This window comes from Rhagoletis zephyria, unplaced genomic scaffold (assembly GCF_001687245.7).
Source record: "Rhagoletis zephyria isolate East Lansing unplaced genomic scaffold, Rhagoletis_zephyria_1.1 Rzeph_scaffold_00043, whole genome shotgun sequence".
Classification (NCBI taxonomy): domain Eukaryota; kingdom Metazoa; phylum Arthropoda; class Insecta; order Diptera; family Tephritidae; genus Rhagoletis; species Rhagoletis zephyria.
The window spans coordinates 175,765-191,601 of record NW_016157127.1 but is presented as its reverse complement, the minus strand read 5'-3'; the positions used below and the strand labels follow the sequence as shown (position 1 = coordinate 191,601).

Below are 15,837 nucleotides of genomic sequence, written 5' to 3'. Positions count from 1 at the left end.
TTTTTATATTCCAACCCATTTTTCTTCATCTTTCTTCAAATTCTGTCTCCACTTCATTGCTCCCTCAGCCATGCTAAAACCATTCGTTGGAGTCATGTCTTCGTACCTACATAGGAACAATATGAACAAAAATTATTTGAAGCGTTCGGACGTTCGGATTTTAAATTTCCTTTTGTATCATGATTCAATAATAGAAAGGTTTTGTAATAAAACAGTCTTCTCGCTCCCACACATAAAATCGGCTCCTTTACTTCTGCAGAATGTTGCTTACTCTATAGTTTCTAGTGATATTAGTAGTAAAACCAAAAATTCTTCATACTAAATATTCGTTGGCGTTACCTTCGTTTGCGTAATTTTAAATATTAATATCTTATGAACTTTATAACCGATTAAAAAGCTAATGACGTCACCATAAAGGTAATTAATTTGTTCTTCAGAACAAACTAGAAAACGAACAAATATTATTTTTTCATGAAATAACCTTTTTGAAAAAACTGCATAATTAATGGTAAAGAATTTTATATTATTTAGAAAGTACAAGTTATTATCTTTAATTCGATATTACATATTTTATCACTACCTACTTTTGGGTTTCAACAATTTAGTGATACTAAAAAATACAAATAAACCTCTTATATCTTCTCTTTTTTACCTGCGCCAAATAAATTTGGTGGCGTTGAAATCAGCGTAAAAAATTCTATCAATCTGCATTTTTGGTTATTATATAGCTAAACGGTAGCTATATAGCGACCACCAAATTTATTTGGCGCAGGTAAAAAAGAGAAGATATAAGAGGTTTATTTGTATTTTTTAGTATCACTAAATTGTTGAAACCCAAAAGTAGGTAGTGATAAAATATGAAATATCGAATTAAAGATAATAACTTGTACTTTCTAAATAATATAAAATTCTTTACCATTAATTATGCAGTTTTTTCAAAAAGGTTATTTCATGAAAAAATAATATTTGTTCGTTTTCTAGTTTGTTCTGAAGAACAAATTAATTACCTTTATGGTGACGTCATTAGCTTTTTAATCGGTTATAAAGTTCATAAGATATTAATATTTAAAATATCTAAAAACTGAACTCTAACCTTCTACAACCTCTTCATTTTTTACTTGCGTCATTTTGGCATGGTTGAAATGAGCATAAAAAGTTCTATTGATCTGCATTTTTCGCTTTTGCATAGCTGAACGGTCGGTATTCTAGATCTGTTCCCGGAAATGACGAATAACTTAAATCAAAAATGCATATTTTTATGTATTGTTTAGTATTTCCATTAAAACACCAAATATATTGGAAATTCACATAGAATTAATTATACACATTTTACTTCTAATTGTATACTTTGCGCACTTTTTTAGTACCTTTCTACTACCGTTTTCGCAAAATACGATCACATTCTTCCCCTTTCTCCTACTTCCAAAATACAAATCTAGATAAAGGAGTGTCAAATTTTAGCTGTCACAAATTACACTACCTTGTATTATTGAATCATGCTTTTGTATTAAAATTTCGACAAATAAAGTAAACGTTACGACTTTTGTTTACATGTAAAGTATATTTTGCGTCCGTACGCTTGAAAAAAGCACAATTTGTAATTTAACTTTAGACGGTTCCTAATATATTTTGACGTTTTTTTTATAAGACTTACGTAACAATGCTATACTAAATTTTTGTATAGAGTTCCAATTCTTTTTAATCGTGTAAAAAAATTATGAAGGCTTTCTGGAAGGTATGGTTTCTCCGGAAAAAAATTTTAAAGCCTAATTGGAAAGACGCAAATGTCTTGAAATGTAATGGGCCAATTAGTCCAATATTTTGGTGGATGAAAGACAAAATATGTAGTTATCGATTGTCATCTTTAAACTTTGTCCAGGCAAAATTTTTTTTTTCGCTCTTGGTTGACACTTTCCAGGAAATACCCATATGTATGTACACACATACATACATACATTGAATTGGATACATGTGTACTCAAATAAGGCAAATGAAGGTGACACTGCAACAACCAAAATTGGTATTACTGGACTGAGGCGATGCAAGAAACAAACTAGTAACAATCACCATTGACAGCAGCAAATTCCATACCATATAGAATCAATGATGGACACATGCGTACAAGTATGTTCCAAAGGCTGAAATGGAGCTCGTGGATACAGTATAGGGCTTAAATTGGTGGCAGTGGCAGGCAAAATACACACGCACACTTAGCGCACATAGTCTCGCGAAGCTACTAGCTGCCTGGCACTCAGGGCTGCCAGACGTTTAGAATCTAAAATCCCTACACGGGCAAAAATTAGTGGGTGAAAAATCCGTTCAAAATCCGTACGCACAAATTTGTTTGCCAAGCAAAAAGCATTACATGTTGATAAATACAGACAGTCCTTCTTCAAACAATATGAAATATAACAACACATTTTTCCGTAGACCTATTTATTTTTAACTTCACAGACAAAGTTATTATTTTTCTGACTAGAACATTTTAACAAACTATTTATTATATTTAAAGTTAAGTTAATGCACCACTGCTATAAAAAGTATTATATTCAGTTACAAAACCATCATAAAAATAATTAATTATTGATTTCCTTAAGGTCATAAATAACTAATGTAAGTAGTTACAAATGTAAACAAAAAATTTCGTTGATGTAAACACACATAATTTAAGAGTTCATGTTTTTGTTAAAGTCGTTCGACAAAGAGACGCTGACCGATTTCGACTACACTTCGTTTGTCCGAACTTTTGCCTTGTAAAATTCCACTGTTTGATTTGATCCCCAAAGAGTTTCTACACTTTGTCGAATTTAGCAGGAGTAATAACATCATCGTTAGAATCCTCCATTTTCGCATACTTTTATGCCTTGAGCTTTTATATAACATGTTCCCATACACAAATTTAAAATATCTTCAGTGTTATCCTCTGGTCTGACAAAATCCGGGAGTTCGGGAACATGCGAAGCATATGGATATAGTAAACAAGTGTTGCCACATATCATTTCTTACATGGCGAAAACTTTCTTGACTTAAATAATTGTAGGCTGGCCAACCGTTGTCCTTTTAGAAGGATTGTCCTCCTCAAACGTGATTTGTCCTGCTCAAAAATTTTGTCCTTCTCTGTCCTCCTTTTGAGCAAAAATTTCCTCCTTGTCCTCCATTTCAAGTTTTATAGCAGTGATAAAATTTAAAAAATATTTATAATGAATTGTTTCTATTTAGTTTGGCAATAGGAATAATAATAGCAGTTTTCCACTCTTGGTGACCCTTGAGATAGAATGGACTAATGGAGTTTAATGACTCTATGTTTGACGGGATATGGAAGATTTTTTTGTTGTATCAAATTTGGTTTCGGTTGGACAGATATATCGCATTAGGTAGAACTTGTTTTGCCTGGGAAAAACTAGTTGGACATAAGACCTGATTTTACCGGTAACATATACATGCATACATACATAGGCACATGTAACTTACCTGCCACAAAAAATGTCAATAAAAACAATTTTCCAGCATAATTGTGTAGATAGAGGATTTTGCTTTTATAACAAAGTGTTATTGCAGATAGTGAAATTTTCAAAATGAGAATATAATACCATTAAAGCTATATTGTAAGTTTGACATTATTGTCATGGCTGAAAGATTAATCGGAGCTCACGTTACCATCAAAAACTCATTTTCATCAAAATTGCAGATTGAGGGTATTGAATATAAGCCCTCGATATATTATAACATGATCAATATAAAGCGTTTGCCTGTGGAGATGCCCCGTAATTATATTTTTCGATGTTTCTATGCATAACTGGGGTCGCTATTTTTCGAGAACTACTTGTTGAATATAAATAGTTGTCGTGTCCAAATAGTTGTCTACGCTGAGTAAGAAATGCATCAACTCAATACCTAAAGTTACGTAATTAATTTAATTTTTCCACTAGAATTAAAATGTCTACGAAAAAAAGAAGATGCCACTTGACAGACAACTTATTTAAATGGAGAATTTCCATTCATATTTTTTATACGGAAGAAAATGAACACCCCTGTAAACAAAAAAATTGCCAAAAATCAACGGTAATATTTGTCAATGTTATTGTGGCTTATTAACATTTAATTTTAATATTTTTAGTGGGCTTTGTACCACGATTATTTTATTAGGAAAAATGGAAAAAGCAACAATGTCGGTAGATGTTATAGCAGCTATTTCGTAGATCATCAAATCTCCTCATCAGACTTGTTTTTTCTAGACTTCAGCAAGGATCGAACCCGCGTCATCGATGTTCAAAGTCAGAAGCGTTAACCACTGAGCTATGCACACCCCGTAAACGCGTGTTGCTAATTCATTTTCCTTATTCAACCTACTGCTATCAAGTGCAGCTGATTTGCCGCTTCTACCGCTTAGACTTTCTTGCTTTTTCCATTTTTCCTAATAAAATAATCGTGGTACAAAGCTCAATAAAAATATTAAAATTCAACGGTAATATGTTTCAGTCTTATAATTATGCAACACAGTTTACTATTAACTTGTTTGACTTGTGTTTGGGCAACATTGAATTGTTTTTGCTTTTTTTAACAATGTTAACTTATTCGTTGTTTATGAGTTAAAATAAATATAAAACAAATTTTTTGTGTTTTCGAAATTCTCCGTTCTCCTGGAATGCTAAAAAATTATTGTCACCTGATAATTGGATATGGGCAAAACAGTCAAATATATACAATATGAATAAAGGCACCAAAAATCTGTATACCTTATCGGAAAGCTAAAAATCTGTACGCTGAATCAGTACAACCATTTTGACCACCGCAAATCCGTACGTACGAAAAAAATCCGTACTTCTGGCAGGGCTGCACTGCTCTTTACATTAAACTCAATTACAAGCATTGACCAGTGAGCAATGGACATGATGCGGACACGCCTTTATTGCAACACGCCGCTTCTATTCTTGTTGCTGCAACAGCGTGCGATTACAGCATATAAGTTGGAGTTAATGCAAAGTGCTGACATTTCAATAGTTACAAATTGACAGGTCAACGAACACGCGTAACAGTAGAGCGCACTGTTCTGATATTTTTGTAGATTTTTGTGCCATTAAAAATTATAATACCAATGCAACCTGTGGTTAGTTGCCAAGTAGGTTGGCCTGGCGATTGCCACATAGATTGCTTGCTAAGTTCAGTGCGTCAAGTCCCAGTAGGTGAAGGGCCTTCGCGGCCCGTTTGCAAGGCAAACGCTCTACTACACGAATGCTTTGCGCGGCACCGTGGAACAGTGTGAGATTTTTCTTTGATTTTTATTTATTTTTTTTTTCAAAAAGAACTTTAAGATTAAATTTTGTACCGAATTGAATATTTTTATTAAGTACATGGAACCATATATGTAATAATTCTATATTGCTACCATGATACAAAAAAGAAGGTAGTTTCATTACTACTATTTTTTGATTATAAAGCAGATCTTTGACACTTCTCCAAATGTTAACATTAAGCATAGCTTTGCCACATTGGAATTTTTTTAGAAGGAAGATTTTCTTTTAATATTTGGGATTCAATACAAGAGTAAAATAGACAAGTTGATGTGATCGATAATCAAATTTCAACGTTTTTCTCAAGCGTAAAAATTACTTTTGAAGAAGATCGATGTGCAGAGATGAGGAAATAAAATAAAATCGAGTTTTTATACAATTATTCATTTTAAACCAAATAAACAAATTTACATATGTAACATGTGACAAAATATTAATCTATGTTTTAATTTTCTTAATTTCTTTGCTGAAGCTTTGCATCAGACCCCGTGCAGATACATATATGTATTTCGTGCTTTTGCACTCAGGAAATATGGAGCTCAACTTTTAGTTTCTTGATTTAAAATTTGAAAAAATAGGTGTATCGCCCCCTTTCTGCCTTAACCACGTATCTACAATTTTTGGAAAAACTAATATTACCACTTATAACAGCTGTTTGAGCGTCACACTGTTTGAAAATAGAACAAAGACTTAATGAGGGTACTCACTACTGTTAGTGGAACCAGAATTATTAAGTAAAAATGCGTTTATTGTATCCTAGGGGAAGAAATTAAGCATTTTTTCTTACACTTTCTAAAATACCTCTATTGCAGATACGATATAAAACAATCCTAGGGGTGAGTATTAAAATTCCGACTTTAATTTTTGTACCACCCTAATGTACATGTCTTTATAATATTTCTAAATATTTTTTCGTCATATTCTACAGTAAGCTTTATATACAAATTAAGTTGGTTCGCGAAACTCTTAGCAACAATTTTCGGATCGCCTTCGCAACTTGCCGACGTATGTTATGAATGTCGACACGTTGCAATGATGAAAATTGTTGCTAAAAGTGTGTTTGCATTGTTCAACTTTGCGTTCAACTTTGCGTTCAACATTTGCGTTCAACTCAGCGCAGGGTTCAATGGCTAAAAATATCAAAATACGAAAAAATATCAAAATATTCGCCATAAAAAGGTGTTTGCATTGTTCAACTTGGCATCCAACTTTTGGTAGAATGGCCTTTCAACTAATTGCTTTCAACAAAGTTAGTCGCCAGCCAACATTTAGCCATTCAACTTTTTTTGCGTGCAACCCTGCGTTGAGTTGAACGCAAATGTTGAACGCAAAGTTGAACAATGCAAACACTGCTTAATAGGTTACAGAATGTTATGCATAAATGATTTGCCAAATTGTTTTAATTTCGCTAGCTCTTTGATGTTCGCATATGACGTTTAACTTATATCTGGTGTACGTAATCTTTCATTTTGTCATAATCTTCAGCTGGATTGGAATGCATTTGCGTATATCTTAATAAAAATTATTGCGAGAAGTCGAGTAATATCATCGTCCTTAACTATAATAGACACAATTCTATGATATCACGAAGCTCCGAAAATAAAGACTAACTTGAGCTTCCGTTTGCAAAGCACATCAAAATTATTTTGGATGATTTGCTGCGTAATAAACAAATTTAATAATAAATAATCTTTTGGGTGGGCAACATATTTAACGGTCTTTAATTTCACAGAAAAAGAAGACATTGGTCGCTTGTTTTGCAAATATTAAGATGTATGAAATTCAATTTTCTTTGTTGCTCAAATCGAAGACAAATTTTCTTTCAATTTTGTAATTTATTTTTTTTTACAAAAAAATTATTTTTGAGGATGGAATTTTAGCTTTTCTTGAGAACTGCATACAGGCCTGTAGTAAAGGAGGTTATAAGGTTAAACACCCCCAATCAGAGTGTTCAGATTTGGCGGTTTCGCGCCAATTTGTCGATTTTTTTTTGGATATTTGCGCGTAAAAATTTAGGAAATCGCCATTGGCAATTTTTTCCCTTCAAATAAATTTTTTCCATTTATAAAAATATACAAAACTTAGTTTTCCACGATAATTTTACAGGCTAATGAACTGCGTGATAAACTTGACTTAAGAAGCATATTAACAGACTGTCAAAAATGTTTAATCACCCTAATCGAATACCCTAATAAATACTTTTTAAAAAGCTTTGATTTTGTCACCAGAAAATTGTGTGAATCACAAGAGGGCGATTTCAGGGACCTGCCAATTCACTATTTGACTCTGAAGGAAAGAAAAGCAGCGGAAACTAAATATTTAAATCTTTTAACTTTCCCATGGACTAACTTTTATCAAAACCATTCCACCCGACTCTGAAGAATTTTGGATAATTGCTTACGGAGTGAAAACCGCAACAGGCAATAAAATGTTTGGAAATACAAGTAAATTCATATTATTATCCTTGCCGCACTCACATGCTTTGTTGAGCGCGTTTTTTCCGTAATGAATTCAACAAAAACTAAGATTCGAAATAGGATGAGGTTGGAAAGTTTGTTGCAAAATGTGTTGAAACAAATATTTTTAAAAAGAATGCGTATTTTTAAAGAAAATTTGTACATCACTATTATATGAGTGATTGGTGTTATTTATTATTACTCTCTGAAGGTATTATATTCGTTTTTGGTTTTAAAACTATATTATAACAAGATCTCATTTTTTAAATAAATTTGCTAAATCGATTTCATGAATTTTATTAAAAAACAAATTGGCGATTTTTGTCGATTTTTTTTTTTCAGAAATTGCGCTTTTTTTAATAATCTGGACACCCTGCCCCCAATATATAAAAGACAAATTATAAGCACCGCAGGCGAAAATGTTTAATGAAAAATCGCGCGATTATTTATCGAAGTATCGATTTCACCGAAGTATCGATTTTTATAAATTACGCGATCTTTTAAAGCAAATTTTAATTGTTTATCGAAGTTTGGGTTTTTATAAAAGAAAGCGCCGCAGGCGAAAATTTATAATAAGAAATCGCGCGATTTCTTACTACAAATTTTCGATATATGTACATTGATATAAATATTACAATTTTACTCATAATTCCTTTTGGCCTTGGCCGCACTTTAATAAAAACCCTTGATTGTGGTGTATTTACTTTACAAACGTATGGCAACACACATTTGCTCTAACTGTCGGCCATTATTATTGATGTTTGTTTATGAAAAGTGCTACAATTTTTAAAAACATTTATAACGCGCTTTACGTAAGTAATTGATTAAAAGAATATATTAAAATTACTATATACGCAAGTGAACATTACAAATATAGTATATCACACCAACTATACGTGATAAGTGGAATTTTCTATAAAAATTTGGTGGTAGAAATGGAGATAAGTTAAGAACAAATTGCTTAAATACTATGGCTGCGTTTCTTTATACATTCCGGATAATCCCATTTCACAGCCGGAATAAACAGAATGCGTTTGAAATATACGTCAACATATCATCAGGAACGTTCTAAAGAAGAAATAAACAAAAAAGTTTATTCCAAACGTTCAGAATGAATAAAGAAATGCAGCCTATTAGTAACTACATTGTGAGAAGGCCTCCCCCAACATCCTCACCAAGGTTCATGACGAAATTTCTTATACTTTCGCTGAAATCTCGAATGTTTCCATTTTGGATAGCCAACCCACAAACTTTAACAACAAATAACTTAAAACTTATAAGGATCCGGCAGCTAAAAACTATATATTTACAATTAGGAGAACTCCCCCTACCGTCCCATAGCTACCTTAATGCGTTACTTCGGGGATGCCAAACTAAATTGCAGCCAATATCTCACTAAAACAAAATATGTATTCATTTTTACTATTGGAGTACATATATGTAAATTGAATACTTTAAAGCCGTTTTTTACGAGTTTAGCTTTTTTGACTTATTGCATTGAAGTAAATGAGCGATATTTTTAATACTGGTTGAGATATTATAAAATAATGGCATACAAAACCGCGTATCAAGCTAATGTGAGGTTGACCAAATTTTACAGTAAAGCGTAAAAACTGTTTTATATCAAAACGGGTCTCAGGCTCAGGTTCAGGCTAGTTTTATAAAACGATATTTTGGTACGAATGGCTCAATTTTGATGCCAGTAGCTTCCGGTGGGCAAATCTCATTTTTAGCACATCAGTTACGCGATTTTGCAGAACCACGATATGTGGTTTTGTACTTCATACGACGACATGTTTACTTTATAAACACGGTGACCATTCGTACCGATTTTGGCGTTACAGTACCGATTTTGAGAAATTTGTCCCCCGGAATATGTTTTAAAATTCGGGAACGTATAGGTGTTCCGATTTTTCATATTTGTACCGATTAAATCCCGAGTTTCAGTGTTTTCTTTAATAAATTACAAGAGTCCCTGTACTCTGGCCTAAAAACCAGCAGTGGCAGCACTCGTTATTACAAAGAACAGAGTATATAAGGGAGCCATAAACATAGCCAGCATCTCTATTTTCAATGATCATTGGTTATGTTTTATTCTGTCAAACTGGTACTATCGCCATATTGCAATCTATCATTCTTGTCTAATGTTTCTTAAGGTTGTCATAATTATTTAAGTTTTTTTTTTATGAAACGATTTAACTTGAATTTAGTCAAATTATAGAAAATAATAAGAATTCCCTCGAAAAATGCTTGGATATGAAAAATATAAGCTGTAGATATATATTCAATAGACACGAATAAAAATGCGAGCTCAAAAGTTGACCGCCGAAAAAGACGCGTAAAAAAAGTTCGACGAAGAAAGACTCTTAGGGTCGGTTGCTCAAACCCTGGTTGACACTAATCATCGGTTACCATCGTTATCGACGCTTTCGACTCCATGCATATAACACGATGTCGGTAATGTCGATAACGATGTTTAACTGGGGATTAGAGTGAACCAGGCTTTGAGCAACCGGCCCATAACTTAGTTGATGGCGAAGAAAGACGCGCTATCATAACTGACGGCTAGAAAAGACGCGTAAACTTATTTTCGCGGTCAATTATGTTTGTGGGTGTAACAGTATACAAATTCCCCAAAGATCTTTTGGGAAAGATACTGAAGTAACAGTCCTTGGACCCGTATGAATCTATGTTTACGCGTCTTTCTTCTTCGTGAACTAGATTTACGCGTCTTGCTTCTCCGAAGTTTTTTTTATGAGCCTTTTTAGTAAATTTTTTTCCCGCGACGATATGTGCGATGTGTGTACAAATTTTGGGTATAATTTTTCAAGTTTTTTTTTCTTTATTTAGTTGTAAATAAAACTGTATTGAAAGATGTTATGTCTTTTTATTCTAAAAAAAAATGTATATTCGGATTGAATGCTTTAGCAATGTCCCGATTTTCGTCCACAGAAATCTGGTCACCGTACACACAAAACACAGAAAACGTCAAAAACTATGTATTTGTAATCACATGTTGATCATGTGCATGATTCAATCAGTGTTGCCAGTTTGCGGGATTTCGCCCTTTTTCGGGATTTTATGACTAAAAAGGGCGAATGGGATTTTCTGTCGAAAAACGGATTTTTTTGCATAGCATACAAAGTAAGAAAATTTAGTAATCGATAAATAAGAAAAAGCTGCTCTCTGTGGTAAATTAACGCCATTCATATGAACCCTATCATTGTGAATTGTAATAGCCATTTTGTTAGTTATACAGAAAGTAATTGTGGAAAAATAAAGTGATATAAGTTAGAAAAACGTGTGGGGAACTCGAGAAGTAGTGTGTTTTGAAAACATTGAAAAAATTTCCAATCATTGCTTGTTTTTTTTTTTGAAATGTTTTGAGTTTATAGATTCTGAAAAGTATTTTAAGTGATTGTATTCTTTGATAATGCAAATAGTAAAACTTGCGATTGGCAAACGTTTGGGACGTAGTCGTTAACAAAGAGGCAGTAAATAGTTCAATGGTTACTGACATCAAAACGAAAAAGAGAAATAGATTAAGCGAAAAAGCATTAAATATGTGCAGTCAAATCTAATTTACTTAACAGACAATCGATTTGTGCGACTTAGGGCCAGTTTTTCTGTGCTCGGCTGTGGTTTAAACATAGTTTAAACACCCGAGCTGGCTGGTTTAAACAAAGATTAGCCAATGAAATGTCAGCCATCTGATCAATTTAAACTCGAAAACGAATGGAATTTCTGTTTGTGTAAAATATGTAGGTATATAATGGCAGGTAAATTTGTATGGGAGATTTTTTCGACTATGCGCGTATTGCACATACATATGTGCAATTCTAAGCAACTTTGCGGAAGAAACCATGGCTCTAAAATCAATTTGGAATTTGTCCAATTGTGAAAATATGTTTTTTAGCACTTTGCTGAAGTATCGTAAAGAATTGCATAAATTTTGTACAAAAACATGCTGTAAGGGTTTTTTGGTATGCGGAATCCATTTCTGCACTTCTCCTTTTCTTAAAACTTCCACCAGAGGGCACAACAGTAAAAATTTCCACATTTTCTTCTAAACCTATTTTCGCAATATGGAAAACCCCTATTTGATTTTAGGCCGATGGTTTCTTCGGCAAAGTTGCGTTGAATTACAAGTAGAATCCTCTTATGCTATACGCGCATAGTAAAAAAAAATTTACCCACCCTAATGTATATAAATCCTATGTGTATTGCATATCTATGTACATTAGGGTGCTTTTTTGGCGACTATTGTTTTTCTCACTCCTATCTCGAAATTTTGTGTAAAACACATTAAAAAAAAACTCCCTGAAATTTTTAACCTTTAATATTAACGTTAAGTACACGCCCAAGGCGTGCAACGATTTCTTATATAAAATACACGTAAACTTTGATTTTTTTTTTAAAACTCTACAGCTCAGAAGCATTTGATGGTATAATCTTGGTCAATGATAGGTTTTCCATTGCGGCGTAATTCTTACTTCCACCAGCGTACTACACGGGTCACTAAACCCATTTTTTTTATGAAATTCTCGTTTTTTGCCCCTATTTCGTAAATGTAAACGAAAACTTGTAGGACATTCAATTTCTTACAAAAAAATTTCAGAACACTAAATCGCCAACATCGATGTTTCTTGAGATATTGGACTTTGAAATTGAGGTAGTGTGGAATTTTCACGGAGTAACTATTGAGCTGAATTGTAGAATTTGTTGATCAACTTCAAAGTCCAATATCTCAAGAAATATCGATGTTAGCGATTTGGTTTCATAGATTTTTTTTTGCAGGAAATTGAATGAACGAGAATTTCATGAAAAACTGGGGTTAGTGACCCGTACTAATTCGCTGGTGGGAGTAAGGACTACGCTGCAATGGACACTTTTGTAGAGCATTCAATTCTGAAGTAAACCCATCATTGACCAAGATTATACCATAAAATACCTCAGAGCCGTAGAGTTTTGAAAAAAAAAATTAAAGTTTACGAGTATTTAATATGAGAAATCTTTGCACGCCTTGTGCGAGTACTTAATGTTAATATTAAGGTTTAAAATTTTCAGGGAGATTTTTTTTAGGTTTTTTCCACAAAATTTCGAGGTAGGAGTGAAAAAAAACAATAGTCGCAAAAACAAGCACCCTAATTTACATACATACATACGAAAGCATTTTATGTCTATTATACATACAGCGCGAGATTTCTGTTATATCTTTAGTATAAAACGGGATTTACGTTGTATTTAGACGGGATTTCATTAACACAGTTACTGGCAACACTGGATTCAATAATTAAACGTTGGCTCATTATTGACATTAGAGTTTTGACACTCCCTTAAATCCCTTACAAAAGCTTTGCACACACACACGAACCCACACACAGTGTCTTGCTAAGGGAGCCGATTTTGTCAAGAGGGAGCGAGAAAACTATTTTTTGGGCAAACCTTTTATTATTGAATATAATAATCCATGGATAATATGGGCAAGCAAGACCTTATTTTAGATATTTTTTTTTTCAAAAAATGACAACAAAGTTTTGGTTTCCCTCTTGCTGGAGGGTAAACGTACTGTGTCAATTAACACACTATTGCAGAACGTGTGCGATATTATGCATGAACGTACTTATAAACTTGTTATAAAGCAGCTAAAGTCTTCTTTATTTTTTATGAATTTGGGTGTAATTTTATATAAGTTGAAAAGTTTTATGAAAATGTCACTTTATAGAGCTCTTTACATCCATTTTGTTTTTTATAAATAAGGCCATTAGCTTATAAATTGCGGACTAATATAAATTTTTGTGCCTAACTACTTATGTTCTTGCAGATTCCAAAGAGCTTTTAGATGCTCATGATCGTCAAAATGAAGAGACTAACATCGAAATGGCAGATGACACGATCACAAGGGAAGACGGCGACCGAACAAGTCGAATATCACCGCTTATGAGGGCAGGAAATGAAACAACTGTCAAAACTTCGAATGAGTCGAACTCTACCGAGTCATTTCAGATTTATAAAGAATCCGCAGAACGTTTAATCAAAGTAAATGTAGATCATGAGATGATTGAAGAACAAAGCGAAATGAATGTCGAGGCAACTTCTCTAGACTCAAACGACGAACGCCCTGTTAGCAACAGCCCACATAAGGACGAACTAACAGATAATGAAATAGAACCCGCACCCTCACCCACAATGCCGAAATTGCGGCTAAATGCGTTTCTGGCATCAGACCCGGCCTTGAAACCGGATGCACAAGACCTTAAAGCTTTACATGCAGAGACGCAAACGAAAAACATGCTTGCGCAATTTCCACCACCACCAGCACTGTCCGAACAGGAAGACATAGAAGCCTCGATAAATGCTCCTGTGGTTAGTTTGGCGGAACCGGTGCTTAAAGCGGCGACGGTTGACACAGTGACTGGTAGTCTCACTGCTTCCGCTAAAATCGCACCACGCTTGAAGTTGTTCATGTGTCTGCCATGTGGCATTCACTTCAGTTCACCATCAACGTTAGAAGCGCATCAGGCATACTATTGCTCACATCGGTAAGTACATAAATCGATTGCAGGGGTGGGATGCTTCGCATCTTAAGACAATATCGATTCACAATAGGCGATCTATATCTTTGTTGTAGCAATAAAGACATGGAAGCAAAGGGTGCTTCGATCTCTACGGTAGTAGCTGAGAAAACCACCGCCAACACGTCGAGTGGCACCAGCAGTGCTAGTATAAACAATTCTAACGATGAGCCAACAACTAAGGCCATAAAGACTGGAAAACAATATGCGTGCACACAATGCTCATACAGTGCCGACAAGAAAGTGTCCCTTAATAGACATATGCGTATGCACCAAACATCGCCAGCTCATAGCAGCAATGTTCTACCGCCAAACTGTGGAAATGCGCTGGACGAAAGTGGTTCTAGTCAAGTGAGTCAGTTGTTCGTCGACGACACCGAAACAATATTGTATCTACATACGTAGTTCACCCAAAAAATAACACAAGGCAACAGTGATTTTGTTGCGGCAAATGTAAAACCTGTTTTTGATAGACTTTTTTGTACTGACTACGAATCCGTAAGAACACAGTTTCCATCAGCTCCAGATTTTGAGAAAAACGAGGTAAAATTGTTAAAAAATCGTGTTTTTTGCAATATTTTAGAAGGTTTAGCAAAAAAGGAGTGTCCATTCACACTTTGCCAGTGTCACCAGTGTACCAGTATCGGGAGTCTTCGTCTCTGTCGTCAGTGTCGCCAGTGTCACCAATGTCGACAGTGCCGCCAGTGTCACCAGTGTACCAGTGTCGCCAGGTTCACCAGTGTACCAGTGTCACCACTGTACCAGTGTCGCCAGTGTCACCAGTGTCGCCAGCGTCGCCAGTGTCACCAATGTCGCCAGTGTACCAGTGTCACCAGTGTCGCCAGTGTCACCAGTGTCGCCAGTGTACTAGTGTCACTAGTTTCACCAGTGTACCAGTTTCACCAGTGTCGACAGTGCCGCCAGTGTCACCAGTGTCGACAGTGCCGCCACTGGTACGCTGGTGACACTGGCAAAGCCAAAGACTGTCGACTCTGGTACACTGATGACACTGGTAAAGCGCGAATAGACACTCTCTTAAATTAAACCTATAGCTCTCAGCTACTATCCCTGATAGAGCTGTAAAAGTAACGAAATTTCGGATACCCGTATGTATTCGTTACTAATCCAATCAACACCCATATCTTTCGTATCGTTACTTTACTCGTTACTTTTGATACAAGCACTTGTACCTCACAAGAATCATCGCAGCAAATCTTGCAGCGCACAGTGCCGCCTAAGTGGGCTTAAATCGAAAAATTCGTTATCTGCAATGTGAACTTGTCTGGTATTTTTGTAAAGACAATTTATCCACTAAAAATAATTAAATGGAGATTTCCCCAAAAAATTAATTATATACCGCCAAGAAGCCACTAAAGTCGACAGATTTTATACTAAGAATTTGAATAAAGCATACCCAGGCATAAGCTCTTCACAGAAAAAAATTTCAAAAATATATTCTTTGAAATAAAATGTTGGTTTGACGTTTCTTGTTTCCATATTTTTTTTTTTTTTTTT

The 15,837-nt window shown here is 34.4% G+C and overlaps 1 protein-coding gene across 1 annotated transcript in view; it reads left to right on the top strand.

The window, feature by feature from the left end:
* The window catches only part of LOC108367308 (Zinc finger protein ush), a 628,184-nt gene that overhangs the window by 451,693 nt on the left and 160,654 nt on the right, over positions 1–15,837 (top strand). The window contains exons 3-4 of the mRNA XM_017621901.1: positions 13,572–14,289; positions 14,379–14,673. Of these exons, the coding sequence (XP_017477390.1) occupies positions 13,572–14,289; positions 14,379–14,673 (1,013 nt within the window). The remainder of the gene's footprint in view (positions 1–13,571; positions 14,290–14,378; positions 14,674–15,837) is intronic.